The sequence below is a fragment of the Ziziphus jujuba genome, chromosome 3 (assembly GCF_031755915.1).
Source record: "Ziziphus jujuba cultivar Dongzao chromosome 3, ASM3175591v1".
NCBI lineage: Eukaryota > Viridiplantae > Streptophyta > Magnoliopsida > Rosales > Rhamnaceae > Ziziphus > Ziziphus jujuba.
The window spans coordinates 19,740,228-19,764,896 of NC_083381.1; the positions used below are offsets into that span (position 1 = coordinate 19,740,228).

The 24,669-nt window shown below is 30.5% G+C and overlaps 2 protein-coding genes across 20 annotated transcripts; both read left to right on the top strand.

Moving 5' to 3' along the window:
• Nucleotides 1–1,124: 1,124 nt before the first annotated feature.
• Nucleotides 1,125–9,088, top strand: LOC125423402 (uncharacterized). 16 transcript variants are annotated; one of them, XM_048477287.2, is made up of 8 exons: nucleotides 1,125–1,811; nucleotides 2,037–2,090; nucleotides 2,760–2,798; nucleotides 3,033–3,074; nucleotides 3,257–3,292; nucleotides 6,046–6,137; nucleotides 7,315–7,356; nucleotides 8,023–8,275. In XM_048477287.2, the coding sequence occupies exons 1-7, from the start codon at nucleotides 1,332–1,334 to the stop codon at nucleotides 7,322–7,324; spliced, it is 753 nt and encodes a 250-aa protein (XP_048333244.1). In that variant the 5' UTR covers nucleotides 1,125–1,331; the 3' UTR covers nucleotides 7,325–7,356; nucleotides 8,023–8,275. The 16 variants fall into 16 exon arrangements, 5 of the variants coding, with proteins under 5 accessions (XP_048333244.1, XP_060671228.1, XP_048333245.1 ...); XR_009638163.1 differs by lacking the exon at nucleotides 6,046–6,137 and adding an exon at nucleotides 4,879–4,939 and having other exon boundaries at nucleotides 1,129–1,811; nucleotides 3,257–4,764; XR_009638161.1 differs by lacking the exon at nucleotides 8,023–8,275 and adding an exon at nucleotides 4,879–4,939 and having other exon boundaries at nucleotides 1,129–1,811; nucleotides 3,257–4,764.
• Nucleotides 9,089–17,327: 8,239 nt separating this feature from the next.
• Nucleotides 17,328–21,431, top strand: LOC125423403 (uncharacterized). Of its 4 annotated transcripts, XM_048477289.2 has the most exons (7): nucleotides 17,331–17,935; nucleotides 18,157–18,210; nucleotides 19,142–19,183; nucleotides 19,387–19,422; nucleotides 19,683–19,718; nucleotides 20,435–20,473; nucleotides 21,178–21,431. In XM_048477289.2, the coding sequence occupies exons 1-7, from the start codon at nucleotides 17,462–17,464 to the stop codon at nucleotides 21,244–21,246; spliced, it is 750 nt and encodes a 249-aa protein (XP_048333246.1). In that variant the 5' UTR covers nucleotides 17,331–17,461; the 3' UTR covers nucleotides 21,247–21,431. The 4 variants fall into 4 exon arrangements, with proteins under 4 accessions (XP_048333247.1, XP_048333249.1, XP_048333246.1 ...); XM_048477290.2 differs by lacking the exon at nucleotides 19,142–19,183 and having other exon boundaries at nucleotides 17,328–17,935; XM_048477291.2 differs by lacking the exon at nucleotides 18,157–18,210 and having other exon boundaries at nucleotides 17,332–17,935.
• Nucleotides 21,432–24,669: the final 3,238 nt, after the last annotated feature.

Consider the following 24,669-nt stretch of genomic DNA (forward strand, 5'->3'; position numbering starts at 1 on the left):
AAAAACAATGTCTAGTGAAGTAGACTTCTTAGTCTTTAGAGGTCGGTCGGAAAGGAAAAAGTACATGTTGGCATTGAAAAGCAACCATTTTGTGCCTATGTGTGAAACAAACTCTTTTTCATTTTGAATAAACAATACAAGGGGAAGCTGCAGGGAAATTTCTACTCAAATCTGAGGAAGAAAAATCAACAAGGACACTAGAGACGTGGTGACCAAGTGATGTCTTGGAATCAGTGAAAGAAGAAAACGACATAGACTCCAATATAAAATCATTTTTCACTAGGAGCCAATTTCTTAGGCACTTTAATTCCGTTAATTTTTAAAATTCACAAGCTACTCTTTCCGGATAAAACCCACTTGTGCTGCCAAAACAAATAAAAGAAAATCGAGTTGAATGCACTTTACTCTCTTTACTATGGCCAAAGTCCATTTGGGTTATTCCCCCCCCCCCCCCCAAAAAAAAAAAAAAAAAGGTCCATTTTCGGATATATATATATATATATATAAATACATGTATTTTTGTTTGATACCTTTAAGTTCTCAAAAGTTTCAATATTGATGACAAAATGTTAAATATAACAAAACTCTCACGGTTTATCCACTTTGACTCTGAATTCTAATTATTTTTTGCATTTGTCCAATAACTGATGAGTTTTTGGATTATTTGGCATAGATTAATGATTAAAGATTTAAAAGAAAATGAAAAAGAAATGGATTTAGGGTTAAAATTTGATAAATTACTGGGGTTTTTGTTAACATTTAAATGTTTTGTATAACTTTTTTGGAACTTAGAGAAATATCAAATAAAAAAAATTAAGAGACCTTAAAATGAAATTTATTCAAAGTATATTGACATTACTTATATATTAATTAATGTCTTATATTATCTTTCGTCCGTTTTATTTTCTTTCTCCATCCTTGGCCCACATTGACAATGTCAATTTATTTATAAAAAAAAAATTATCAAAAAAATATAAAAGAAACAAAATTAATATAATAATAATAAAGTTGACATGTGTTGCCTTGCAATTTCCTTTAAACTTTTCACGGAATAAATTAAGTTGACTGGTAAAGAAAACAAATGCACCGGGACAGGAGTCTCAGGAGACAAGATATCCAATTATTACATACTGTTGCATGAATGTATCGTTTTGTTTAGTGTAGTATTCATGGACATTTTTGTCCCTCTTACTATTATGCCACATCAGTGTTATAGACCATGAAGCAAACTGATGCAGTCCATTGGATCAAAATTCTATAAATATATTGGAGGTAAAAAGCTTATTCTGCTAGGTTTCCACTAATTTTCTTCCAAAAAAGAAAGGAAAAAAATGAGAATGAAGGAGTTGAGAGAATTGGCTTTGGCATACCGCAAGGCTCCCATAAACAACATAGAGCCGGTCCTGAAAGAGTTCTTCGAAGAAATGGATCCACAGAAGAAAGGTTTCGTAGCGTTTAAGGAGTTCTCAGTTTACATGGAGAATTTGGGACGCCCTGAATTGTGCTCAGAGGAGTTCTTCTCCAAGCTGAACCAAGATGGAAGTGGAAAGCTCGATGATATGGATGTAGTAACACTTTTTTACATTGTTCATAGTCGTTTGCCTTTTTGCAATTCTTGCAAAAAGTTTATAGAGGGTACTTCCTATTTGGTTTGTGTGAAATGCTTCCATGGGAATAATAATGGTAAAACTGATGCTAATGAAGAATCCTTCAATGTTTGCACTACCTGCTACCTTGATGAAAAATTTAAGCATCATCACAATGAATTCCTCGATCCAAACCTTCTTCTTCGTCATTTGAGGATGATGCAGGTAATCAATTTCTAAAATCTTTCCAACTTTTTACATGTACACAATCATTCTCACATCAACACAATCAAAATTTTTAAGAACTCCAATTTTTAGATTTTTTTTTTTTTTTTGAATATTTTGCGTTTTAAAAGATGAAGTTTGTTATCATTTTTATTTGTTTGCATACTTATTACTATTTTTTTTCCCATTTTGTGTGTATATATATATATATATATATATACATAGCCTGTAGCAGTTTCTTCTACAACTTCTGTGCCTCAAGATGTTCAGGACCTTAAGGTAAGATTTAGAAAATTGATTGGCAGGCAGGTAGCTAGTATTTTTGCTAAAGATTTCAGTTAAAAGGGTTAATCAAAAAGCAAATTATTTTTTTAGAATATGAATATAGATTTTCACTTCTTCTTTTTTTTTTTTTTTTTTTTTTAAGTCTATATATATATATAGCCTGTAGCCGATTCTTCTACAACTTCTATACCTCACGATGTTCAGGACCTTCAGGTGAGATTTAGAAAATTGATTAACAGGCTGGCCGGTACTACTATTGTAAAAGATTTCAATTATAAGTGTTGAATTAAAAAAGCAATCATTTTTTCAGAATATGAATAAAGATTTGGAGAAAAAAATAATTGCAAAATAAAAATAAATAATAATAATAATAAGCAATACATTTTCAAGTAAATAAAAAAATAAAAATAAAAAAGCAATGCCTTTGGAGTTGACGTGGTATCGCACTTGACGTGGTGATAATTAATTAATATTATGAATTCTTTATTTTTTAAATAATATTATTAATTCTTTAAAATTAAAAATTTATACATTAAATCACATTATCAATTGTGAAGCAACTAACTAGTGAGCATTTTTCATCTTTCGAAGCATATGTTCTTATTATTATTTTTTTCTTTTGTTCAAAGAATTAATTCAATTCTTCTCTACCTATCTGTACAGATTGTAGCAAATTCTTCTACGCCTTCTGCAACTGATCCGGTGAGATTACCAAACTAATTGTCAGGCTGAGTGTTTTATTGTAAAGAACTTAATTTCTAACGGGGTGAATTAAAGTAGATAATTTTTTATAAGAAAAAGTCCAAAATACAAGAGGTCTTAGTGTAACTTCTTCGTATTTTTAGTTTAAAATTCTGTTTGAGTATTTATATATAATAAATATATATACATTTCTTCTTAAATTAGTTAATTAATTCTTCCGTATATTACATACAGGTTGTAGCAGACAACTCTTCTAATCTTTCTGCAAATAATCAGGTGAGATTGTAAAAATCGATAAATGTGAAAGATATAGATATGAAAAAAGTGCAAATTATATATAAAAATTGATACTTCAGTTATTTTTTTTAGCTTTAAAATCTGCTTTTGTACATAAATATTTATAAGGTTCTTGTCAGTTTTTAATTAATTTGTAGTTCTTAAATTATATGTCCATGCAGCTTAAAGCAGGTTCTTCTTCAAAATCTATAAATCAGGTGAAAATTTAAAAATTTATTCTGGGGTGCCCTGGGGGAATACAAACTAATTTGGAAAATAATAATTTTTTTAAATTAAATATATATATATATATATATATATTTTTTTTTTAATTTGGAAAAAGGTGCAAAATAACTATAGATGTTAATTAATGCTATTTTTTCAAGTGTTATTTAGTTTTAAGTTTTTGTTGATGATATATTTCTAGTATTTTTTGTAACACCCCGTCCCAAATCGCACTGGAATCCGTGCACATTGACCGAGGTTGACCGTTGACCAAGGGGTCAAAAGTTGACTTTTGACTCGGTGGGAATTTCGAGTAGACCAGGGTACCGTGGCGAAGTGCACGATGCCACGAGTTCGTAGACTGGTAGCACGTCGAAAACGGAGCTACGGTTTGAAAGTTATGGACGAAACAAGTTGCGGTCCAAACTGTCCAAGGGGTGCCGGAGTTGACTTTTTGTTTATGGGGAATTGAGCTTTGACTCGTGCATGGTTGTGAAGTGTTCGTCGATACGAGTTCACAGACTAGCGGCACGCTCAAAACGGACATCCGGTTAAAAAGTTATGGACGTTTGAAGTTTACCGTATACCGTATTATTTTAATGTTTTTGGCTAGGTGAACAGTGAAATGCCACGTGTCAGGTTCTAATTGGTCCACGTGGCATGAACAGTGTCACACATGGGTTTTTATTTGGTAAAACTCTCGGGGAAGAGAGAGAAAGAGAGAGAGGAGAGAGAAAGAGAGAGAGAGGACCGCCGGCCACCGGAATTTTCCACTGTTCCGGACGATCTACAGTGCACGCGCCGGCCAGCAAGCTTGCCCTCCTCATTTCCGGCAAAACCTCCAAATTTCACGGCGAACGGCCGCCGGACGCGCCCGGATCGGACCTCCGAAGATCGGCGGCGACTTTTTCCCCTCCACCGCCGGCCACCGCGAATCGACCCTGTTCCGGCCTAGTTTCTGTACACGCGCCAGCTAGCCTTGATCCTCTCCTCAAGTCCGACCGACCCACCAAAAATCACGGCCATCGGACCACCGACGCGCCGGGATCGGAGCGTTTTCCGGCGAGGGGCCGGAAATCTTCAAACGGTGATTTCTCCGCCGTCCGACCTCCGTTTTGCTCACCGCCAGTCCCGTTGGGTTGCTCTCCTCAAGATCTACAAGTCTGCAAAATTTCACGACCAACGGCCACCGCACGCGCCGCCGCCGGCGACGGTTGCCGGTGACCGTGGTGGCTCGCCGGAAAGTACTGTTCCGGCGAGTACCTGAAATTCCGGCCAGCTCCAGTCCGCAGTGTTCGACCTCCTGAACTCGAATCCGGCTTCCGTTTCCGCCAATTCGCGACGGTTTGGGAGAATTGCGGAGCCGAAACTCGAAAAGCTTTCCGACGAGATTCCGACCCCGTCGGGTTCAATCACCGGAAAGTAAGACCGAATCCGTGATCCTCATCACGTGAGCTTCGATTCGGTATATAACTCGTAACCCTTTAGATGTCGCTTGGTGTTCGCTCCCCGGGTATCCATTTGGGAATTACCCGAATAAAATATTAATATTTTTGGTTTGTGCACTGTGGTTGTTTAGGTGCACGCGCGAGTAGTGGAGTTGATCCCGAGAAGGATCTTAGTTGATTTGCGCTCTCCAGGTGAGTGACCCACCTTCAAAAATTATTTTGGGGCAATTTATTATATTTAATTGGTATTTAAATTTATGCTCATGTGGTGTGATTTAATTATGGTTTTATTGTGATTTAATTTATTTATTATGCATGAGCAAGATGTATTTTGGTGGCATTTGTACGTGGTTTTTAAAATTGATTTTCCGGGCATAATTGGTTTAAATATTTTACGAAAATATTGGTTTGAATTTTATAAATTATGTCTGTGGTATTGTTATGGTTGCATCTCGTACTTCGAGGAAATTTTGGTTTGTTGATTATTGCTATTTCATACCGGGTTATTAAATAAAAATGTGTGGGATGGTGTTTTGTGAAAAATTGGTATACTTCCCACGGTGGTTTTTGGAAAAACGGTACGGTTGGTTGTTATTGTTTATTTTTAGACGCACTCATACAGTATTGGTGTTCTGGTGTATGGTGTATGGACACGTGGTTTAGCACGCGGTTATTATATGGTTTAGCGTGCGGTTATTACTTCACCCGTGAGTTGCCATTGGACCGTGGGCAGGCAAGGTTATTGTTGCCACAGCCGCCCCCCTCTTTGGCTGGGTGATGGTTTTTAGCAGTTGGTACTGTCGGGACGCCGAAGTGACCGCTGCAGGTTTCTCTCTTTAACCTCCCGCCAGTCGGTGCTCGGGACGCTGGGTATCGGAGGGCATCACCGGTATATGGTGTGGTGCGTCAGGTGTAATTGTCGGTGTAAATTGCAAATAATGGTTTAAACCCCAAAGGTGTTCAAAAATTTATTTACTATAATTTATTATATATTTGGGGTATGTTTTCTATTTATTTATTGTGTATCAAATGGTTTAATCCCTTGGTTTTTGGGAGGTATGTACATTGGGTTTTGCGAAAAGGTTTTAAAAAGGGAACATTTCAAACGGAGCGATTGGTGAGAGTTTTGAGGGAAATTATTATTTTCCAACAGTTATTATTATTTATTTATTAATTGCTGGTATTTGTTCTATTCCTTAATTGTTATTATTTTATTATTATTATTAAAAAGTGTTCAGTAGTTCGGGTTACTCACGGAGATGATTAGCATCTCACACTCTTAAATTCCGTTCCCTTAGGTGCAAGTGGTGGTAGACGTTCTTCCGGAGCGAACCAAGTTTTCCGCTGCTGTTGTGTTTCAAGAAATACTTCTGTACTCTTTCATTTCAGTGTATTATTTCTTTTCAGCCTTGTTGTATTTCTGTTGTTTAGCACTTCTTAAAGCTCTGTATACTATTGGAATACTTCTGTTTTATTTATGCACTGGACTGTTGTTGCTTTTGAGAAGTGCTGTAATTGGTGGAAACAATTTGTAGTTTGTGGGAGGAATAAGGGGATGAGTATAGAAGTGTGTTTTCAGTGCAGGTAATTTGTGGTAAGTAAATCCCTTAGGGGAGGCTCTGTCGGATTTTCCGTTGGAGGGTCCGGTAGGGTTTCCCTGGGATCAGGGCTGTCTAGGGTTCCGGGGAAGGAATTCTGGACGGGTCCTGACATTTTTGTTCGTTCTATGTTGTTCATGTATGAAATTAATTTTTCTTTTCGCCATATACAGTCTATACAGTGTAGCAGAGTCTTCAACATAATCTGCAAATATGATAAGATTCAAAAAATCAATTAACAGGTTAATAGTGCCATATATATATATATATATATATATATAATCAGTCTTAAATAAGGTTTATCTTACTTTATTAAATTAAAATTTATTTTTATAATTATTGGATTACATCAAGATTATAATTTAAAATTTAAAAAGTAATTAAATATAAGATTAGTGACAAACTAAAATTCTATTTAAAAAAAATAGTGAACTCAATAATCCTTCGTAAATCCTATTTAAGAAAAGTAAACTCTATTGAAACACAGTAATTAATAAATATAATTTTAAAACTTAGATTTTGATATGAGAGGTTTAAAAAAAATAGATCCCATGTTAGTTTTTGAATTAAAGGCCTTGTTTGAGCTTAATTATATATATATATATATATATATATATATATATATATATATATATATATATATATATATATATCTATGTATATATATATTCAAAAGTTCAAATGTAATGGGATGATTCAATAATTTTTTTCAATTATTAATATCTTAGTTTTAAAATTGTTTGGGTGTGTGATATTCGAACACATGTTCAACTTGTTTTGCCATTTTCTCTCATTTATAAGTAAATATTTATATTAAATAGTTAATTAGTAAACTCATTAAGGCCATATATAATAAAGTGTATATATATTAAATAAATTATTTTATAAGAAAAATCTTTTAATATGCCATTCATATACGGATTATATAAAAATGTTGTTTTGCTGACAAGATACAATAAATTGATGCAGATGCAGGTAGTACTCCAACGTCCACAAAAATGTTCTATTGTGGTGAGTATTCTTTCTGTCCTTCTTGATTAAATCCCACACTCTGAAAACGATAATTTTTTTTTTTTGCCTTACAATAAATTTGTAATGAGGCATTAACTGAGGTTGATATCTCTTAAACCTACATTTTTACGAGTCATGCCCCCCTTATTTTAGCTTCAACAATTTTATAATCCTCACCAAAAAAAAAAAAAAAAAAGAAATTCATAATGCCTACAAAGACCAATAATAAGATAAGAATGAAAGAATTGAAAAGATAATTAAGATAATAAAATATTTAAAGAAAAATATAGCTATTAAAATTGAGACCAATAACTTGATAAGATCATATATAAGATAGGAAAATTAGTTCGAAAACTTTAGAAAATAACTGTACTTATTTTACATTTATATTCAAATTAGCGGAGGAAAAAATTAAAATTTTAAAGAATATAATACATATTTTAAAAGAATAAAATTAAATTAAAAAAACACATGTAATTTCATTCTCTAGAACTATACTTTTTGATAGAAATATATATTTGATATAATATATTTTCTAATTATTATCTAGTTTTAGAAAATGATGGCATTTTCTCATCAGGATAGTTTTAATGTGTGACACATATATATTATATTTATGCTTTTAAATAGCAATATTAATTCTAGAATTTGTAATTATACTTTCAGACTAGCTTCATTGTGGCGTTGGAGCTGGCACTCGGTGTTGGGAATTTTATTGGATGCAGCATCATGTGATATTTTTAGTGATGATAGCAAACAGATATGCACAAGGCTTGAGTATTGCATTTGTTCAAAATTAATATTGCAATTTGATGTGGTAAATTGAAAATCATTTTAAATATTTGTTCCATTTGATTGTGGTTGGAATAGCACTGGATCAAATTACTTAAATATAAGTATACATATATTGAGTATAGTATATAGTTTGGTCGGAAGAAGGCCCTATGTTACTTTGCTCTTTGCATATGCAAGCTCTATTGTTTGTTTATGAAATTTAGTATTTACCATCATAGTAATAATAAATAATTAAAGCTCTATACTCTGAACTAAAACATATGCATGCCACAAAATATTATGCAGCAGCCTTGACATTTTCATCTTGTAGCTGTCAAAAGGATAATTCCTTATTTACTTGAGACATCCAGTCTTGGGTTATTTTAGAAAGCTAATTACTCTTACTTTTCAAGCTTATAGTAATGCTAATTGAGCTGGATGTAAAGATTCTCATTGATCTGCTACAAGTTGGTCCATTTTTTTGGGTGATGCTCTTATATCACGAAAATGCAAAAAGCAAGGGAAAGGGAAAGTTTTTAAATTTTCAACAGAATCAGAATATAAAGCTATGTCTTTTGCTAGCTTAAATATTGTTTGGCTTCGACGTCTTTTGTCTGAATTGGAAAAATCAAAGAAATTTCATTTTCAAAAACCATGATTATTAATGGTTTAGAATTGTTGGTCTTTGCAGGTCAAAAAATGCAAACGACATGTCGTTGTCGAAAAGCAACTATTTTGTGTTTGTTTGTGCAAGGCAAAGTTGGAGAAAGAGGTAGGGAAAAAGTCTTACCCATAATTGAGGAAGAATAGTTGACAGCACCCGCAATCAGTTTGGTCCACAAGAAGAAAACGACATGCTTTAGATTGTTATATAAATTCATTTTTCCACAAGAAGTCATTTCTCTCTCCTGTTGGTTAACTGTGTAAATTCACAAGCTGCTCTTACAGAATAAAACCATTTGTGTTGCAAAACAACAAAATTAAAATTAATAAATCCAAATATTTATCCATTTAATATTAGTAATTAACATAAATATTCCAATTTTATGTCCTAACAAGAAAAAGAAGGAAGCATAGACAATGAAGAACAGAATATTAATTAATGTAATTGTATTAATTAATATATATATATATATATATATATATATTTGTTATATCTTAAAGTACTACATTGCTATTTCCTTTAAATTGTACTTGGAATAAAGTTGGCTTTGGAAAGAGAACAAATCTTCTTTTTTCTTTTCTTTTTTTTTTTTTTCCTAGTAAATAAAAAGGATACCTTCTATGGTATCATAAGGATAAGGTCAGAACCCTATGCCACGTGGCATTGAAGCATACTGCAGCATCGAAAGGAGAACAAATAAACAAAATAAAATATTCAATTATTTCATATTCCTTGAAACTTCCAGTTTAGTTAAAGTATTCGTTTACATGTAATTCATATAATAAAATTCATATGTACATATATATATATATATATATATGGACTATGCTAGGGCTTTTTTAAGCACTCACTTCTCGGAAACAATATCCCAAAAAAAAAAAAAAAAAAAAAAAAAAAGGGAATGAAAGAGTTGAGAGAGTTGGCCTTCGCATATTTTAGTAATTTCTAAAGTTGTTTTGTCAAACAAAAAACATTTTGCTGAAGAGTATATAAATTCCTTGATTTGCAGAGCTTGCTTACACAATGCAAGCAAACCAAAAATGTGATGTGTATAGCTTTGGAATTGTAACATTGGAAGTGATCACGGGAAAGCATCCTGGAAATCTCATTTCTACCCTCTTGACATCGTCATTACCAGAAAATTCCCATGTCGCCGAGCAAGTTGTCTCCATTGCGAAGCTAGCATTTGCATGTCTGCATCCAATTCCACAGTCCCGGCCACATATGAAGCAAGTTTTTCAAAAACTGTCTACTTTATTACCATGCTTATTGAATCCATTCCATAATGTAACATTAGGTCAACTTTTTAGATTCCACAACTTGGACATGTTAAAAATAAAGTACTTGCAAATGTAATATTTTAGTTTCCTTGTATACAAAATATACTATCCTATGATTGCCTGCATTTTGGTTCTCTTCATGCATTTTCTTTTCCCCTTTTAGCATGTAATTTTCCCATATTTTTTTTATTTGTTCCTCTGAAAACCACAAGTTAACAAAACTGGTTTCTAGTTATCCAAACAAGTCACAAGCCACATTAAAAAAGTAAAAACAGGACAAAAACAGAGCATTCACTTGGCAGTTACATACTTCCACTTTGATGGTCATACATCCAGACAATATTCTATATTTTAATTTGTTTAGTTTGAATATCTATGTTGATTTTATGAATGTATTAAAAAAATTAAAAGAAGAAAAGAAGAAAAGCTTACCATTACTATGTCCTATAGTTCGTGTAACAAATAAAATCTTATCTTTGTATAAAGCCAATTACATACTTCCAGTTGCTTCTCTGTAATAGATTATAGTACTAATTATCTGTAACAAGCTATATTTGTAGATATAGAGATATATATTGTTAACTCTTTGTGATATAAGAGCACTAATTTCTCGAACTCTTTAACTCTGATCAGGTTGTAAATCTATATTGATAAAGCTCTTAGTAAATGTAAAATCTGTTTTGACCAAAAAAGAAAAAAAAAACAATTGTAAAAATGTGTCACTAAAAGTATGTATTTTTTATCACGAAGTGTTCGTTGCACTAAAATTTTAGGCCAATAAAATTTTACCATACACTTCCTGTAACTGAGCTGTAGTGACGGACTAGCTACAAACATATAAAGTTTTTTAAGTCATGATAGTTGTAACGTGTCAGCTTCGCTAACAGGTCAGCCTAAGTAATCAAATATATGTGGACCTTGTTTCTATTTTTAGTTTAACGAGTGATTGTTTTGTACCGTTCAGATCTTTTCTCGAAATAATAGCGTGTTTAATTTCTTTCTCCTCGAGAAGAAAAGGAGGTGTCTTGGTCTAAAATTAGCCATATATTGGTATGTGTAGAATCACAGTGAGAAAAACGAAATATCTAAGGCTAAAGTTAGCTTTATTATCATTAGAAGCTGAAAGTCACACAAAAGGAAATATCAGATAAGACACATAAATTCATTTTCACATCGATGCCATGTCAAGTCCATGGCCAAAAAACTATTAAATAATTATGGTCGGTAAGCAACTATATATACATTTGACATCAGTTTCCTGTGTATAAAAGCTTGATTTAATTTGTGGAAGAAGTTGGAGAAAAAGATAGCTCAATACAGAGGTCTTACAACTCAAAAGGGAAAAAACGAAGAAAAAACCGATGAAAATTTTATTTTTAAAAACAATGATTAGTGTAATAGACTTGTTAGTCTTTGCAAGTGAAAAAGGAAAAACGACATGTCGATAGTGGAAAGCAACTATTTTGTGCCTATGTGTGAAGCAAACGCTTTTTTCTTTTGAATAAAATTTGCAAGGGGAAGGTGCGGCGAAATTCTACTCAAATCTGAGGAAGAATAATCAACGACTACCCTAGAGACGTGGTGACCAAGTGATGACTTGGGATCAGCGAAAGAGAAAACGACATAGACTCCAATATAAAATCATTTTTCACACGAAGCCAATATCTTATGTATTTTAATTTTCTTAATTTTTTAAACCTATTTGTACTCAGTCAAGAAAATATTGATGTTGATGAAAATATTAAAAATATAAATTTTCAAAAATATCGATGTAAATATCGATATCGATAGAAATATAGATAAGGTTACAGAAACTGTAAATTTTTAATTTAAAATATAAATTTTAACCTATGAAATAATTAATATAGTAAAATAATATAAAAATAAAATAATTAGAATATAATAATAATAAAATACAATAAAATACTCATCCAATTAGACATATATACTAAAATTTTATATATTATATAATAAAAAAATTAACAATATTATTTAATTTTTTTAAATAAATAAAATTAAATTAAACACTAAAACAAAAAGATAAAAAATATAAGGGATTGTATTGATATGCGACAATATAAAAAAGCAAGCCATGTATTATCCCTTATACAATATAATATTATTATATTATTATTTTATATTATTTTTTTTCTTTCTTTTTCCTTTTCCCCCCACGTGGAAGAAAGATTTCTTTCTTATCCTTTCTTCTTCTTCCTCTCTTCCCTTCGTATTCTTCCTCCCTCTCTTTCTCAGCCTAAACACACAAACACACAAATACACAGAACAGATCACATTCACAAACACACAACACATAGACCATTTTCAGATTAGATCTCAAACACACACACACGCAGGCCGAGATCTCCCCGAAATTTTCACCGAAAACCGACGACAAGCCGCTGATTTCTCCACCTTTTTTCCACCATTTCCACCCAAAAAAAGAAACTCCCACCGACACCTGACGATTCAAGCGATACGCGTCGACTCCAGCGACATTCCTCCAGTAACCATGACAGAAACTTCCCCCCCCCCCCCCTTTCGGTGTCGGAGGTGGACGACAACCAATAGTATCGGCGACTTCTCGGCCGTCTCGGCAACATTTGTTTCCCTACTTGTACTGCAAGACAAACTGAAAAAAAAAAGGAAAAAAAAAAAGAAAAAAAAAAGAGTAGTTGAATGCACTTGACTCTCTTTACTACAGCCAAAGTTCATTATATATATATATATTTGATACCCTCTCAGTTTTAAAAAGCTTTAATATTGATGATAAAATGTTAAATATAACCAAACTCTTACGGTTTATGGCTCTGAAATCTAATTATTTTTTGCATTTGTCCAATAATTGATGAGCTTTTGGATTATTTGGGATAGATTAATGATTAAAGACACTACGCGAAAATTGATATCTAGCGATACTCACTTAGCGATACTACGAAACAAACATGTTTGAAAAAACAAAACTGCGACTCTGAGGTTAATGCGTCAGTAAAAATTCAATAAATATACGACGTACTATATATATTGTGCGTCGCCTGTTCTCTCCTCCCCTTTTTTTTTTAGTTCTTTTAATTAATCTAATTTTAATTCAACAACAAATAACCCGTAAAAATATTAGAGCAACATAACTGAGGTTTTTTTTTTTTTTTTTCTTTTTTGTTATACGTGTAACAGGCGACACACCAGTAAGATTGTGTGTCGCATGTTCTCTCTTCACTTTTTTTTTTTAAGATCTTTTAATCAATTTAATTTTATTTTAATAATAACAATCAATAAAAATATTAGTGCACCAAAACTGAGGTTTTTTTTTTTTTAATATATATAGTTAACAGGCGACGCATCAATAAGATTGTGTGTTACGTGTTCTCTCTTCACTTTTTTTTTTTTTTTGATTTTTTAATAAAATCAAAATAGGACCATAACAAGAATTGAACCCAGAACTTCCTACACTCTCAACAAATCACCACACCACCAAGTCAAATGATTTGTATGTACTGATGCAACAAAAACTGCTTAACATAGTGTTAGGCGACGAATTACTTAAAGAATGCGTCACCAAATAGATGAACAGGCGACGCATTCTTCAAAAAATGCGTCCCCTATTCTTTTCTTTTTTTCAATTTGTTTGTTTAAACATTTAAAAATAAATAAAATCAAAATAGGGCTATAACAAGAATTGAACCCAAGATCTCCTACACTCTCAAGAAATCATCACATGACCAGGTCAAATAACTTATATGTATTGATATAGCAAAAATTGATCAATATAATGTTAGGCGATGCATTATTTAAACAATGAGTCGCCAAATACATGAACAGGCGACGCATTCTTCAACAAATGCGTCGCCTGTTCTTTTTTTTTTTTTCAATTTTTTTGTTTAAACATTTAAAAAAAATCAAAATAGGGCCATAATAAGAATTAAACCCAGGACCTCCTATACTATCAAGAAATCACCACACCACCAGGCCAAATGACTTGTATGTACGAATACAACAAAATTAGCTAATATAGTGTTAGGTGACGTATTATTTTAACAATGTGTCGCCAAATAGATGAACAGGCGACGCATTCTGCAACAAATGCGTTGTCTTTTTTTTTTTTTCCAATTTTTTTGTTTAAACATTTAAAAAAAAATCAAAATAGGGTCATAACATGAACTGAACCAAGGACCTCCTATACTCTCAAGAAATCACCACACCACCAGGCCAAATCACTTGAATGTAATAATATAATAAGAACTAGCTAGTATAGTTTTAGGCGACGCAGTCTTTTAAGAAAGAGTCACTAAATAGACTAAAAGGCGATGCATTTGTAAACAACTGCGTTGCCGTTTCACCCAACCAATTTTTAACTTTTTTTTCAATTTGAGAGTTATTTTTAGTAATTTTTTAGTTTTGCAAATATGCTTCTTTTTTTTTTTTTAATTTGTAGATGACCAATCAACAAAACTAATTAAAGATTAAAAAAAGAAAATGAAATAGGCGACGTGTTTTAATGGAATTACGTCACCTGTTCCTTCAATTATTATTTTTTTTTTTTTAAAAAAAAGCAATTTAATAGACTTTCAATTTTTAAAAACAAGTAAACTATCAATGACCACAAACACATGAAAGTTAAGCTCATTTAACATACTTATCTAGATAAATTGGTCAATAAATGCTTGTTGAATTAGAATTCTATATTTGGTACCCTATCTCAAATTAGGTCTTGAGATATTGTGTGTCTCGTCTATACACATATATGTATAACTAAGAAGAGCATTGACAAAACTATTTTCTATTTTTAGATCAATGGAATTTATGTTCATTGGATTGCTACATAAATATATTTGTAGATGAACAATTAAAAAATTATTTAAAGATTATAAAGAAAATATAAAAAAATGAAGCAGGCGACACTTTTCGACCATAATACGTCGCTTTATCCCAAAATTCAAGAACAGGCGATCCTTTTTGAAGAGAATACGTCCCCTATTCTCTCAATTAACAAAAACAAAAATTTTGAAAGACATTCAAATTTTATAAAGAATAAAGGTGTACTTGAAAAACAGAAAAATAAACAGCAATCTTCAATATTTTGCTTCACATTTTTAAGAAATATTTTCAGTTTTTATTTGTAGTTGAAAAATAAAAAAATTAATCAAAGAAAAAAAATGCAATTGGGAGAAAAGTTGCATTCTTGCCATTTTTTGAAAATTTTTGACGCGTTTTAAAATTTTTACGTGCTCCTTTGAATCCATTTTTTCTTTTTTAAAACTACATCAAGTACACTACCTAATCAATATGAGATTTGGAAGCAATCTAAGAGAGACTTGAAGAGTGAGGTATTTCAGGTTTCATTTTTCATTTGCCTACATTGTCGTCGGCCGAGTAGCTGGATTTCTCTGTGTTGCCCTCGTGATTTTTTGGTTTTCTTCTTTCTTTATCTCCATCGTTTAGGTGAGTTTCTTTTTTCTTGACATGAGGTGGGTTTTTTTTTTTTTTCTTTTTCATTTTAACTGCAGCTTTGGTTCATTGGATTTTATTAATCTTGCTTTTGTAGAAATTATGTTTGTGATATTGCTTAACATTATTTTGCTAAGTTCAACAAGTATTTTATGTTGAAGATCAACTTGAATCAAGATGGTCTATTGTTTTAACTTCACCACAACATCGTACTTTTGTTGAAGAAGATGTTCTTGGAGATACAAAGATGGCTTACAATCCATTTGTCATATAGTTTCCAAGTATCGATGAAAATGATAATGAGGATGAATGTGAGAGTGACTATGTTTGTAATAACTGTGAGGGGAGAAATATGCCTCGTCAAATCTTAAGAACAATGGTAATATTCTTTAAATTTTCATTTACTAAATTACAAATTTAATAATGATTAATATTTTATTTACTTTGCATAAGTGCTAATAACTTTTTTAATGTTTCCATATGCAGTATGAGAATGTAATATCATCAACAAGAGGATGTCAACTTCCATCTCAATGAATATGCATTCATGGAAGTTTAATTAATATTAAATTTGTTATGAAAAATACAATAGCTCACAAATAGCTCACAAATTATGTAAAAACATGTCAATGAGATGATATTTAATTTATTTGATAATTAATTTGTTATGACAAAATATTTATTTAAAATTTTTGTATTCTATTTATTTTGGATGAAGCTAGTTTTCGTTTTTTTGTATTTTAATTATTTTTATATTTTTACTATTTTAATCACTTTTCACAAAATTTAAAAAAATTAAAAAAAAAAAAGAAGGGGCGACGCATTAACAAATAATGCATCGCTAAAAGTGTCGCTGCCTATTTAAATAGGCGACTCTATTAATGCGTCGCTAAATAGACGATTCTACTAATGCGTCGCTAAATAGTCAACTCTATTAATGCATCGCTAAATAGGCGACTCTATTAATGCGTCGCTAAATAGTCACTTTATTAATGCGTCGCTAAATAGACGACTCTACTAATGTGTCGTTAAATAGTCAACTCTATTAATACGTCGCTAAATAGGCGACTCTATTAATGCGTCGCTAAAAGTAAATATGCGTCGCTAAAAACTCATAGATAGGCGACTCTCATACTGCGTCGTTTGTTGTCTTATAGATTTAGCGACAGGACGTTAGGCGACACCGTGCGACATGTCGTTATTTATTTTGTGCGACGCATTTATTGCATCATTTATCAACGCGATTCTAGTAGTGAGATTAAAAAGAAAATGAAAAAGAAATGGAATTAGGATTAAAAATTGATAAATACTAGGGTTTTTGTTAACATTTAATGGGTTTGTATAACTTTTTTGAAACTTGGAGAAATATCCAAAAAAATAAAATTAAGAGACCTAAAATGAATTTATCCAAAATATATTGACATAAAATATATTAAAAATGATGATAGAGATACCAAATATTTATTTGGTATCCTTACGATCATTCATATATTAATATTTTATTGATTGATGTCTTATATTATCTTTTGTCCGTTTTATTTTCTTTCCCCATCACTAACCCTCATTGATAATGCCACCTCATTTAAAAAAGTTATTAAAAAATATAAAATAAACTAAATTAAAATTATAATAATAATAAAGTTGGCTTGTGTTGCCTTGCAATTTCCTTTAAATTTTCCTTGGAATAAATTGACTGGTAGAGAAAACAAATGGACGGGGACAGAAGTGACTAGATATCCCATTATTACATATTGTTCCATGGATATGTGTTCCTGTTTCGTTTAGTATTCATGAACTTTTTTGTCCTCCCATAATACCATGCCACATCAGTACTATATACCATGAAGCAAACTGCTGCAGTCCGTAGGATCAAAATTCTATAAATATATTGGAGGTAAGAAGCTTATTCTGCCAGGTTTTTACTAATCTTCCCTAAAAAAAGACAATGAAAGAGTTGAGAGAATTGGCTTTGGCATACCGTAAGGCTCCCATAAACAACATAGAGCCGGTCCTGAAAGAGTTCTTTGAAGAAATGGATCCACAGAAGAAAGGTTTCGTAGCGTTTAAGGAGTTCTCGGTTTATATGGAGAATTTGGGACGCCCTCAATTGTGCTCAGAGGAGTTTTTCTCCAAGCTGAACCAAGATGGAAGTGGAAAGTTGGATGATATGGATGTAGTAACACTTTTTTACATTGTCCATAGTCGTTTACCTTTTTGCAATTCTTGCAAAAAGTTTTTAGAGGGTACTTCGTATTTGGTTTGTGTGAAATGCTTCCATGAGAATAACAATGGTAAAAGTGATGCTAATGAAGAATCCTTCAATGTTTGCACTACCTGCTACCTTGATGAAAAATTTAAGCATCATCACACTGAATTCCTCGATCCGAACCTTCTTCTTCGCCATTTGAGGAAGATGCAGGTAATCAATTTCTAAATCTTTCCAACTTTTTACATGTACACAATCATTCTCACATCAACACAATCAAAATTTTTAAGAACTCTAATTTTTAGCTTTTTTCTTTTCTTTTGAATATTTTGCCTTTTAAAAGATGAAGTTTGTGTATCATTTTTATTTGTTTGCATACTTATTATTATTATTATTTTTCCATTATATATTTATATATATATATATATATCTAGCCTGTAGCAGTTTCTTCTACAACTTCTATGTCTCAAGATGTTCAGGACCTTAAGGTAAGATTTAGAAAATTGATTGGCAGGCAGGTAGCTAGTATTTTTGTAAAAGATTTCAATTAAAAGGGTTAATCAAAAAGCAAATCATTTTTTCAGAATATGAATATAGATTTTCCCCTTTTTTTTTTAGTCTATATATGCATATATAGCCTGTAGCAGATTCTTCTACAACTTCTATACGTCATGATGTTCAGGACCTTCAGGTAAGATTAAGAAAATTGACTTACAGGCTGGCAGGTACTATTATTGCAAAAGATTTCAATTATAAGGGTTGAATAAAAAAGCAATCATTTTTTGAATATGAATATAGGTTTGGAAAAAAAAATAATAATTGCAAAATAAAAAATAAATAATAATATAATAATAATAAGCTATACATTTTCAAGTAAATAAAAAATAAAAGTAAAAAAGCAATGCCCATAGAGTTGACGTGGGATCGCAGTTGACGTGGTGATAATTAATTAATATTATGAACTCTTTATTTTTTAAATAATATATTAATTCTTTAAAATTAAAAATTTATACATTAAATCACCTTGTCAATTGTGAAGCAATTAACTAGTGAGCACTTTTGATCTTTCGAAGCATATATATTCGTATTATTATTATTATATTTTTTTTTTGGTTCAAGTAATTAATTCAATTCTTCTTTACCTATAAGCACAGATTTTAGCATATTCTTCTACACCTTCTAAAACTGGTTCGGTGAGATTACAAAACTAATTGTCAGGCTGCGCGTTTTAGTGTAAAGAACTTAATTTCTAAAGGGATGAATTAAACTAGATATATAAAAACTCCAAAATACAAGAGGTCTTAGTGTAACTTCGTATTTTTAGTCTAAATTCTGTTAGTATTTATATATAATAAAATATATAAATTTATTGTTAAATTAATTAATTAATTCTTCTATATACTGCATATATATGTACAGCTTGTAGCAGATAACTCTTCTAATCCTTCTGCAAATAATCGGGTAAGATTGTAAAAATTGATAAATGTGAAAGATATAGATATGAAAAAAGTGCAAATTATATATAAGAATTGATACTTCAGTTATTTTTTAGCTTTAAATTCTTCTTTTGTACATAAATATTTATATTTTTTTATCTCTAACTTCTGCTTTTCTTTTGTTAGTTTTTAATTAATTTGTAATTCTTAAATTATATGCCCATGCAGCTTAAAGCAGGTTCTTCTTCGCAATCTATAAATCAGGTGAAGTTTTAAAAACTTATTCCGGGTGGCCCCGGGGGATTACAAATTAATTTGGAACTTAATAATTTTTAAAAATTATATATATATATATATAATATCATTAATTTGGAAAAAGGTGCAAAATAATTATAGATAATTACTATTGTTATTTTTTCAAGTGTTATTTAGTTTTATGTTTTTGTTGATGATATATTTCTAGTATTTTTGTTCGTTCTATGTTGTTCATGTATGTAATTAATTCTTCTTTTCTACATATACAGTATGTAGCAGAGTCTTCAACACAGTCTGCAAATCTGGTAAGATTTAAAAAATCAATTAATAGTCTGGTAGTGCAATATATATATATATATATATAGTTAATTTCAAATAAAATTAATTTTTTTATTAAATTAAAATCAATTTTTAATTATTATTAAATTACATTAATATTAGAATTTAAAATTCAAAAAATTATGAAATTAGTAATATATTAAAAATTCTATTAAGGAAAAGTAAACTCAATAATTGTATAAAAATCTTATTTAAGAAAAATAAACCTATTAAAACCTAGTGATTAATAAATATAATTTTAAATATCAAACCTTAATATGATTCAGGAGCTTAAAAAAAAAAAATCTCATATTAGTCCACATATTAAAAATATTATTTGAATCTCTCTCTCTCTCTATATATATATATATAAATAAATATATATATATATATATATATATTTAAAAGTTCAAATGTAACGGGATGATTCAATAATTTTTGCAATTATTAATATTTTAGTTTTAAAATTGTTTGGATGTGTGATATTCATACACATGTTAAATTTATCTTTGCCATTTTCTCTCATTTATAAGATAAATATTTATATTAAATAGTTAATTAGTAAACTCATTAAGGCCATATGAAATAAAATGTATACATATTAAATAAATTATTTGATAAGAAAAATTTGTTTATATACCATTCATATACGGATTACATAAAAATGTTTTGCTGAAGATAAGATCAATGTAAATTGATGCAGGTACTAGCCCTCCAACGTCCACAAAAATATTCCATGGTGGTGAGTATTCTTTTTGTCCTTCTTGAATAGGTCCCACACTCTGAAAATGATATATATATATATATATATATATATATATATATATATTTTATTTTTATTTTTTCCTTTCAAGGAATTTGTAATGACGCATGAACTGAGGTTAATTGATATAATGATATCTCTTCAAGCCACATTTTTACGAGTCATGCCCCCTTCTTTTAGCTTCAAAACTCTTATAATCCTGACCCAAAAAAAAGAAAAATAATAATAATAATTCAAAGACCAATAATAAGATAAGAATGAAAGAATTAAAAAGATAATTAAGATAACAAAATATTTTAAGAAAAATATAGCTATCAGAATTGAGACCAATAATTTGATAAGATCATAAGATAGGAAAATTAGTTTGAAAAGTTTAGAAAATAACTTTACTTATTTTACATTTATATTCAAAGTAGCGGAGGAAACAATTATAATTTTAAAGAATATAGTACATATTTTAAAATAATAAAATTAAATTAAAAAAGTACATGTACATTTCATTCTCTAGAACTATAGTTTTGATAAAATATATATTTGATATAATATATTTTCTAATTATTATCTAATTTTAGAAAAATGATGGCAGTTTGTCATCTGGATAGTTTTAATGTGTGACACATATATATTATATGTATGCTTTTAATTAGTAATATTAATTCTAGAATTTGTAATTATACTTTCAGACTGGCTTCATTGTGGCGTTGGAGCTGGCACTCAGTGTTGGGAATTTTGTTGGATGCAGCATTATGTGATCATTTTTAGTGATGATTGCAAGCAAATATGCACAAGGCTTGAATATTGCATTTATTCAAATTTAATATTGCAATTTGATGTGGTAAATTGAAAATAATTTTAAACATTTGTTCCATTTGATTGTGGTTGGAATAGCACTGGATCTAATTACTTAAATATAAATATACATATATTGAGTATAGTATATAGTTTGGTCAGAAGAAGGCCCTTTGTTACTTTGCTCTTTGCATATGCAAGCTCTATTGTTTGTTTATGAAATTTAGTATTTACCATCATAGCAATAATAAATAATTAAAGCTCTATATTTTGCACTAAAACATATGCATACAACCAAATATAATGCAGCAGCAGTGACATTTTCATCTTGTAGCAGTTAAAAGGATAATTCCTTATTTACTTGGGACATCCAGTCTTGGGTTATTTTACAAAGCTAATAACTCTCACTTTTCAAGCTTATAGTAATGCTAATTGGGCTGGATGTCAAGATTCTCATTGATCTACTACAAGTTTGTGTATTTTTTGGGTGATGCTCTTATATCATGGAAATGCAAAAGGCAAGGGAAAGAGAAAGATTCTAAATCTTCAATAGAATCAGAATATAGTGCTACGTCTTTTGCTAGCTTAAAAATTGTTTGGCTTCAACATCTTTTGTCTGAATTGGGATTTTCATAAAGTAAGCCAACACTTCTTCATGTTGACATTATAAGTGCTATTAAACTTGCTACAATCCAATATTTCATGGAAGAACTAAGCATACAGAGACTGATTTTCACTATTTCTAGATGAATATGCTGTTAACACTTTTAGTCTACCTTATGTCTTTATTGAGTTTCAAATAGCAAATATTTTCACAAAGTCCTTAATTAAGATGCGACATCAATTCTTAGTTGGAAAAATTGATGCTTGTTGATTCACCAACATCAATTTGACGAAGGATGTTAACGTATATTAAATCAATCCCTCAAATCAGCCTTTAACCGTAAATATTATTTATTTTATGGCCGACTGTATAATTCTCATTTATTGTGATTTACTTTTTTATTCTTTCCTTGTGTAGAAAATATGATTGTCATGCAAGAGAGATCTATCTCTAAGAGAAGACACACATTTTTCAAAAAATCTTTTCTTTTGTTTTTATTTTTGTATATCCATTGTTGACAACAATATCCTAAAATCTAACATTAAGACCAAAGCTAAAGATCAAAAACAAGAAAAGTTTGAATTAAAGTTTACAATAGTGCTCAATCCTATTCTTGTTCCCCTTAAGCACCAAGGTGTACACACCTTCCCCAAAAGAGTTTCAGACCATAACATCAATTAAATATCTCATTCATTATGCCTCTTGTAGTTCCTTCAATGTCAACCTCAATATAGACTCCCAACCAAAATTTTAATGACTAAACTTTGAAATTGTATTTCAAACCCCACAATCCACAAACATTTCCCATAGTTATAAGTAATGGTGTAACATTCTGCTTCCATTAATAGATCTATCACTCTATCGATATTATCTTCAACTTAGCCACCGCATCTGGTATGGAATTTTCTGTTCACAGCTTCCCATAAGGTGGCAGACCTGTCACTCTCTACTGATATTGTTCCTAATTTAATGACAGCACTTGTTATGGGTTTTTCATTCAAAGCTTCTGAGGAGGTCATCTATCCTTGAATTACTCTCCTGAGCATACTTAACTTCATAGCTCTTTCTAACCCTGAAGCCAATTGCTTTAAAAAAGTTTCGACTTTATAGGAGTGACTGTTATTATATTTGAATCATCCCATGTTCTAAACCAGGGCACTAGCACACTTCCGACCAGGTATAGGCTTTGATGTTATTTGTAACACTCCGCCTCTACAAGCAGACTTGTCACTCTCTGCCGATATTATTAATATTGTCACTAATTTAGCCATCGTACTCAGTATGGAGTTTTTTGTTTAAAGTTTCCCAAAAGCTCATCCATCATTGAATTACTCTTGCCTGAACACATTTAACTTCTAGTTTTTTCATACCTTGAAGCCAACCACTCTGAAACGGTCTCCGTGTTATGAAAGTGACTATTATTATATGTGAATCATCTTTAATCTATATCCGAATAATGTGGGATTGAACACCTAGCAGCCTACCAAACCACATAGCCTACATTGGAATTTGAAGAAGGGAAAGGAGAAGGATTCCGTGACCCGCAACAGATAAAGGAGGATTTATTCAATCACTTAGTTTGGGCTCCTAGAATATGGTACCCTTGGGGCCTGTGTCAGGATCCGTCCAAGATTCCTCACCATAACCCTAGACAGGTCCTGATCCCAGGAAAACCCTACCGGATCTTCCAATGGAAAATTCGGCAAAATCTCTTCTAAGGGTTGGACTTACCACAAATTTCCTGCAATGAAAATACACTTCTATATACACCACCTTATTCCTCCCACCTTACAACAATTTAATCTCACAAATTTGCAGCACTTCAAATGAATAACAGGGAATCAGTGCATAATTAAATATATAAACGTCCAAACCAGTATACAGAGCTATATCAAGATACAATTAAATATAAAATTTAATACAACAAAGGATAAAAGAAACAATACAAATAGCGAAAAAAAGTATGCAGGGCTCTTTGAACTTCAGCAACGAACAAGACATCGAACTCGCCTCCGAATGATCAACGTCTACTAACCTGAATCTAAGGGAACGGAATTTAAAAACATAAGATGCTAATCATCTCAATGAGTGATCCAATCTACTACATAATTATAATAATAATAATATATCAATAAAAGAAACTTAATAAATCAATACTAAATAAATAAATAAATAATAAATAGTTAAAATAATGTCTTCTCTCAAAATCTTCATAGTTCACTCAGTTGAAAAAGTTCTCATTTTAAAACATTTTCACAAAAGCCAATAATTGTATCCCAAAAATTAAGAAATAATTAATTAAATAAATTATAAATAAAATACATTAAATTAAAGATCTAGAATGTATAAAAAGAAATAAGAATAATTTTAATAACAATTATTAAATTGTACACAAAGTGTCATAAATAAAATAAACAAAATCATAATAAATTTACACTAAAAATAATCAAGGAAATATTAAATTAAATAGAATGCAATTATTTAGAATGCACATAAAATACAAATATTAATTTAGAATTCAATATATACATTGAAAACATTTTATAAAAAAAATCCAATTATTTAATTTTGAATAAGATAATATTAGATAAAAATAAATAAAATCATAAATAAACTTGGATTGAAGGAATTTAGCATAAAACAAAAATAAACTCAAAATATAAATTATAAAATTTATTAATAAAATCCATGAAATAATCAAAGAAAACTTTTAATTAATTTTAAACTTCAACTTGAATTAGATAAAGGAATACAATAAAATTCATGTTAAAATCTCAAATTT

Coding starts and splice junctions, on each gene's coding strand:
- LOC125423403 (XM_048477289.2), top strand. CDS start 17,462: ATGAAAGAGTTGAGAGAATTGGCTTTGGCATACCGTAAGGCTCCCATA. Junction 19,423..19,682: donor CTTCGCAATCTATAAATCAG/GTGAAGTTTTAA, acceptor CTACATATACAG/TATGTAGCAGAGTCTTCAAC. Junction 19,719..20,434: donor CAACACAGTCTGCAAATCTG/GTAAGATTTAAA, acceptor AAATTGATGCAG/GTACTAGCCCTCCAACGTCC.
- LOC125423402 (XM_060815243.1), top strand. CDS start 1,332: ATGAGAATGAAGGAGTTGAGAGAATTGGCTTTGGCATACCGCAAGGCT. Junction 2,091..2,759: donor AAGATGTTCAGGACCTTAAG/GTAAGATTTAGA, acceptor CTATCTGTACAG/ATTGTAGCAAATTCTTCTAC. Junction 3,293..6,045: donor CTTCAAAATCTATAAATCAG/GTGAAAATTTAA, acceptor CCGTTCCCTTAG/GTGCAAGTGGTGGTAGACGT.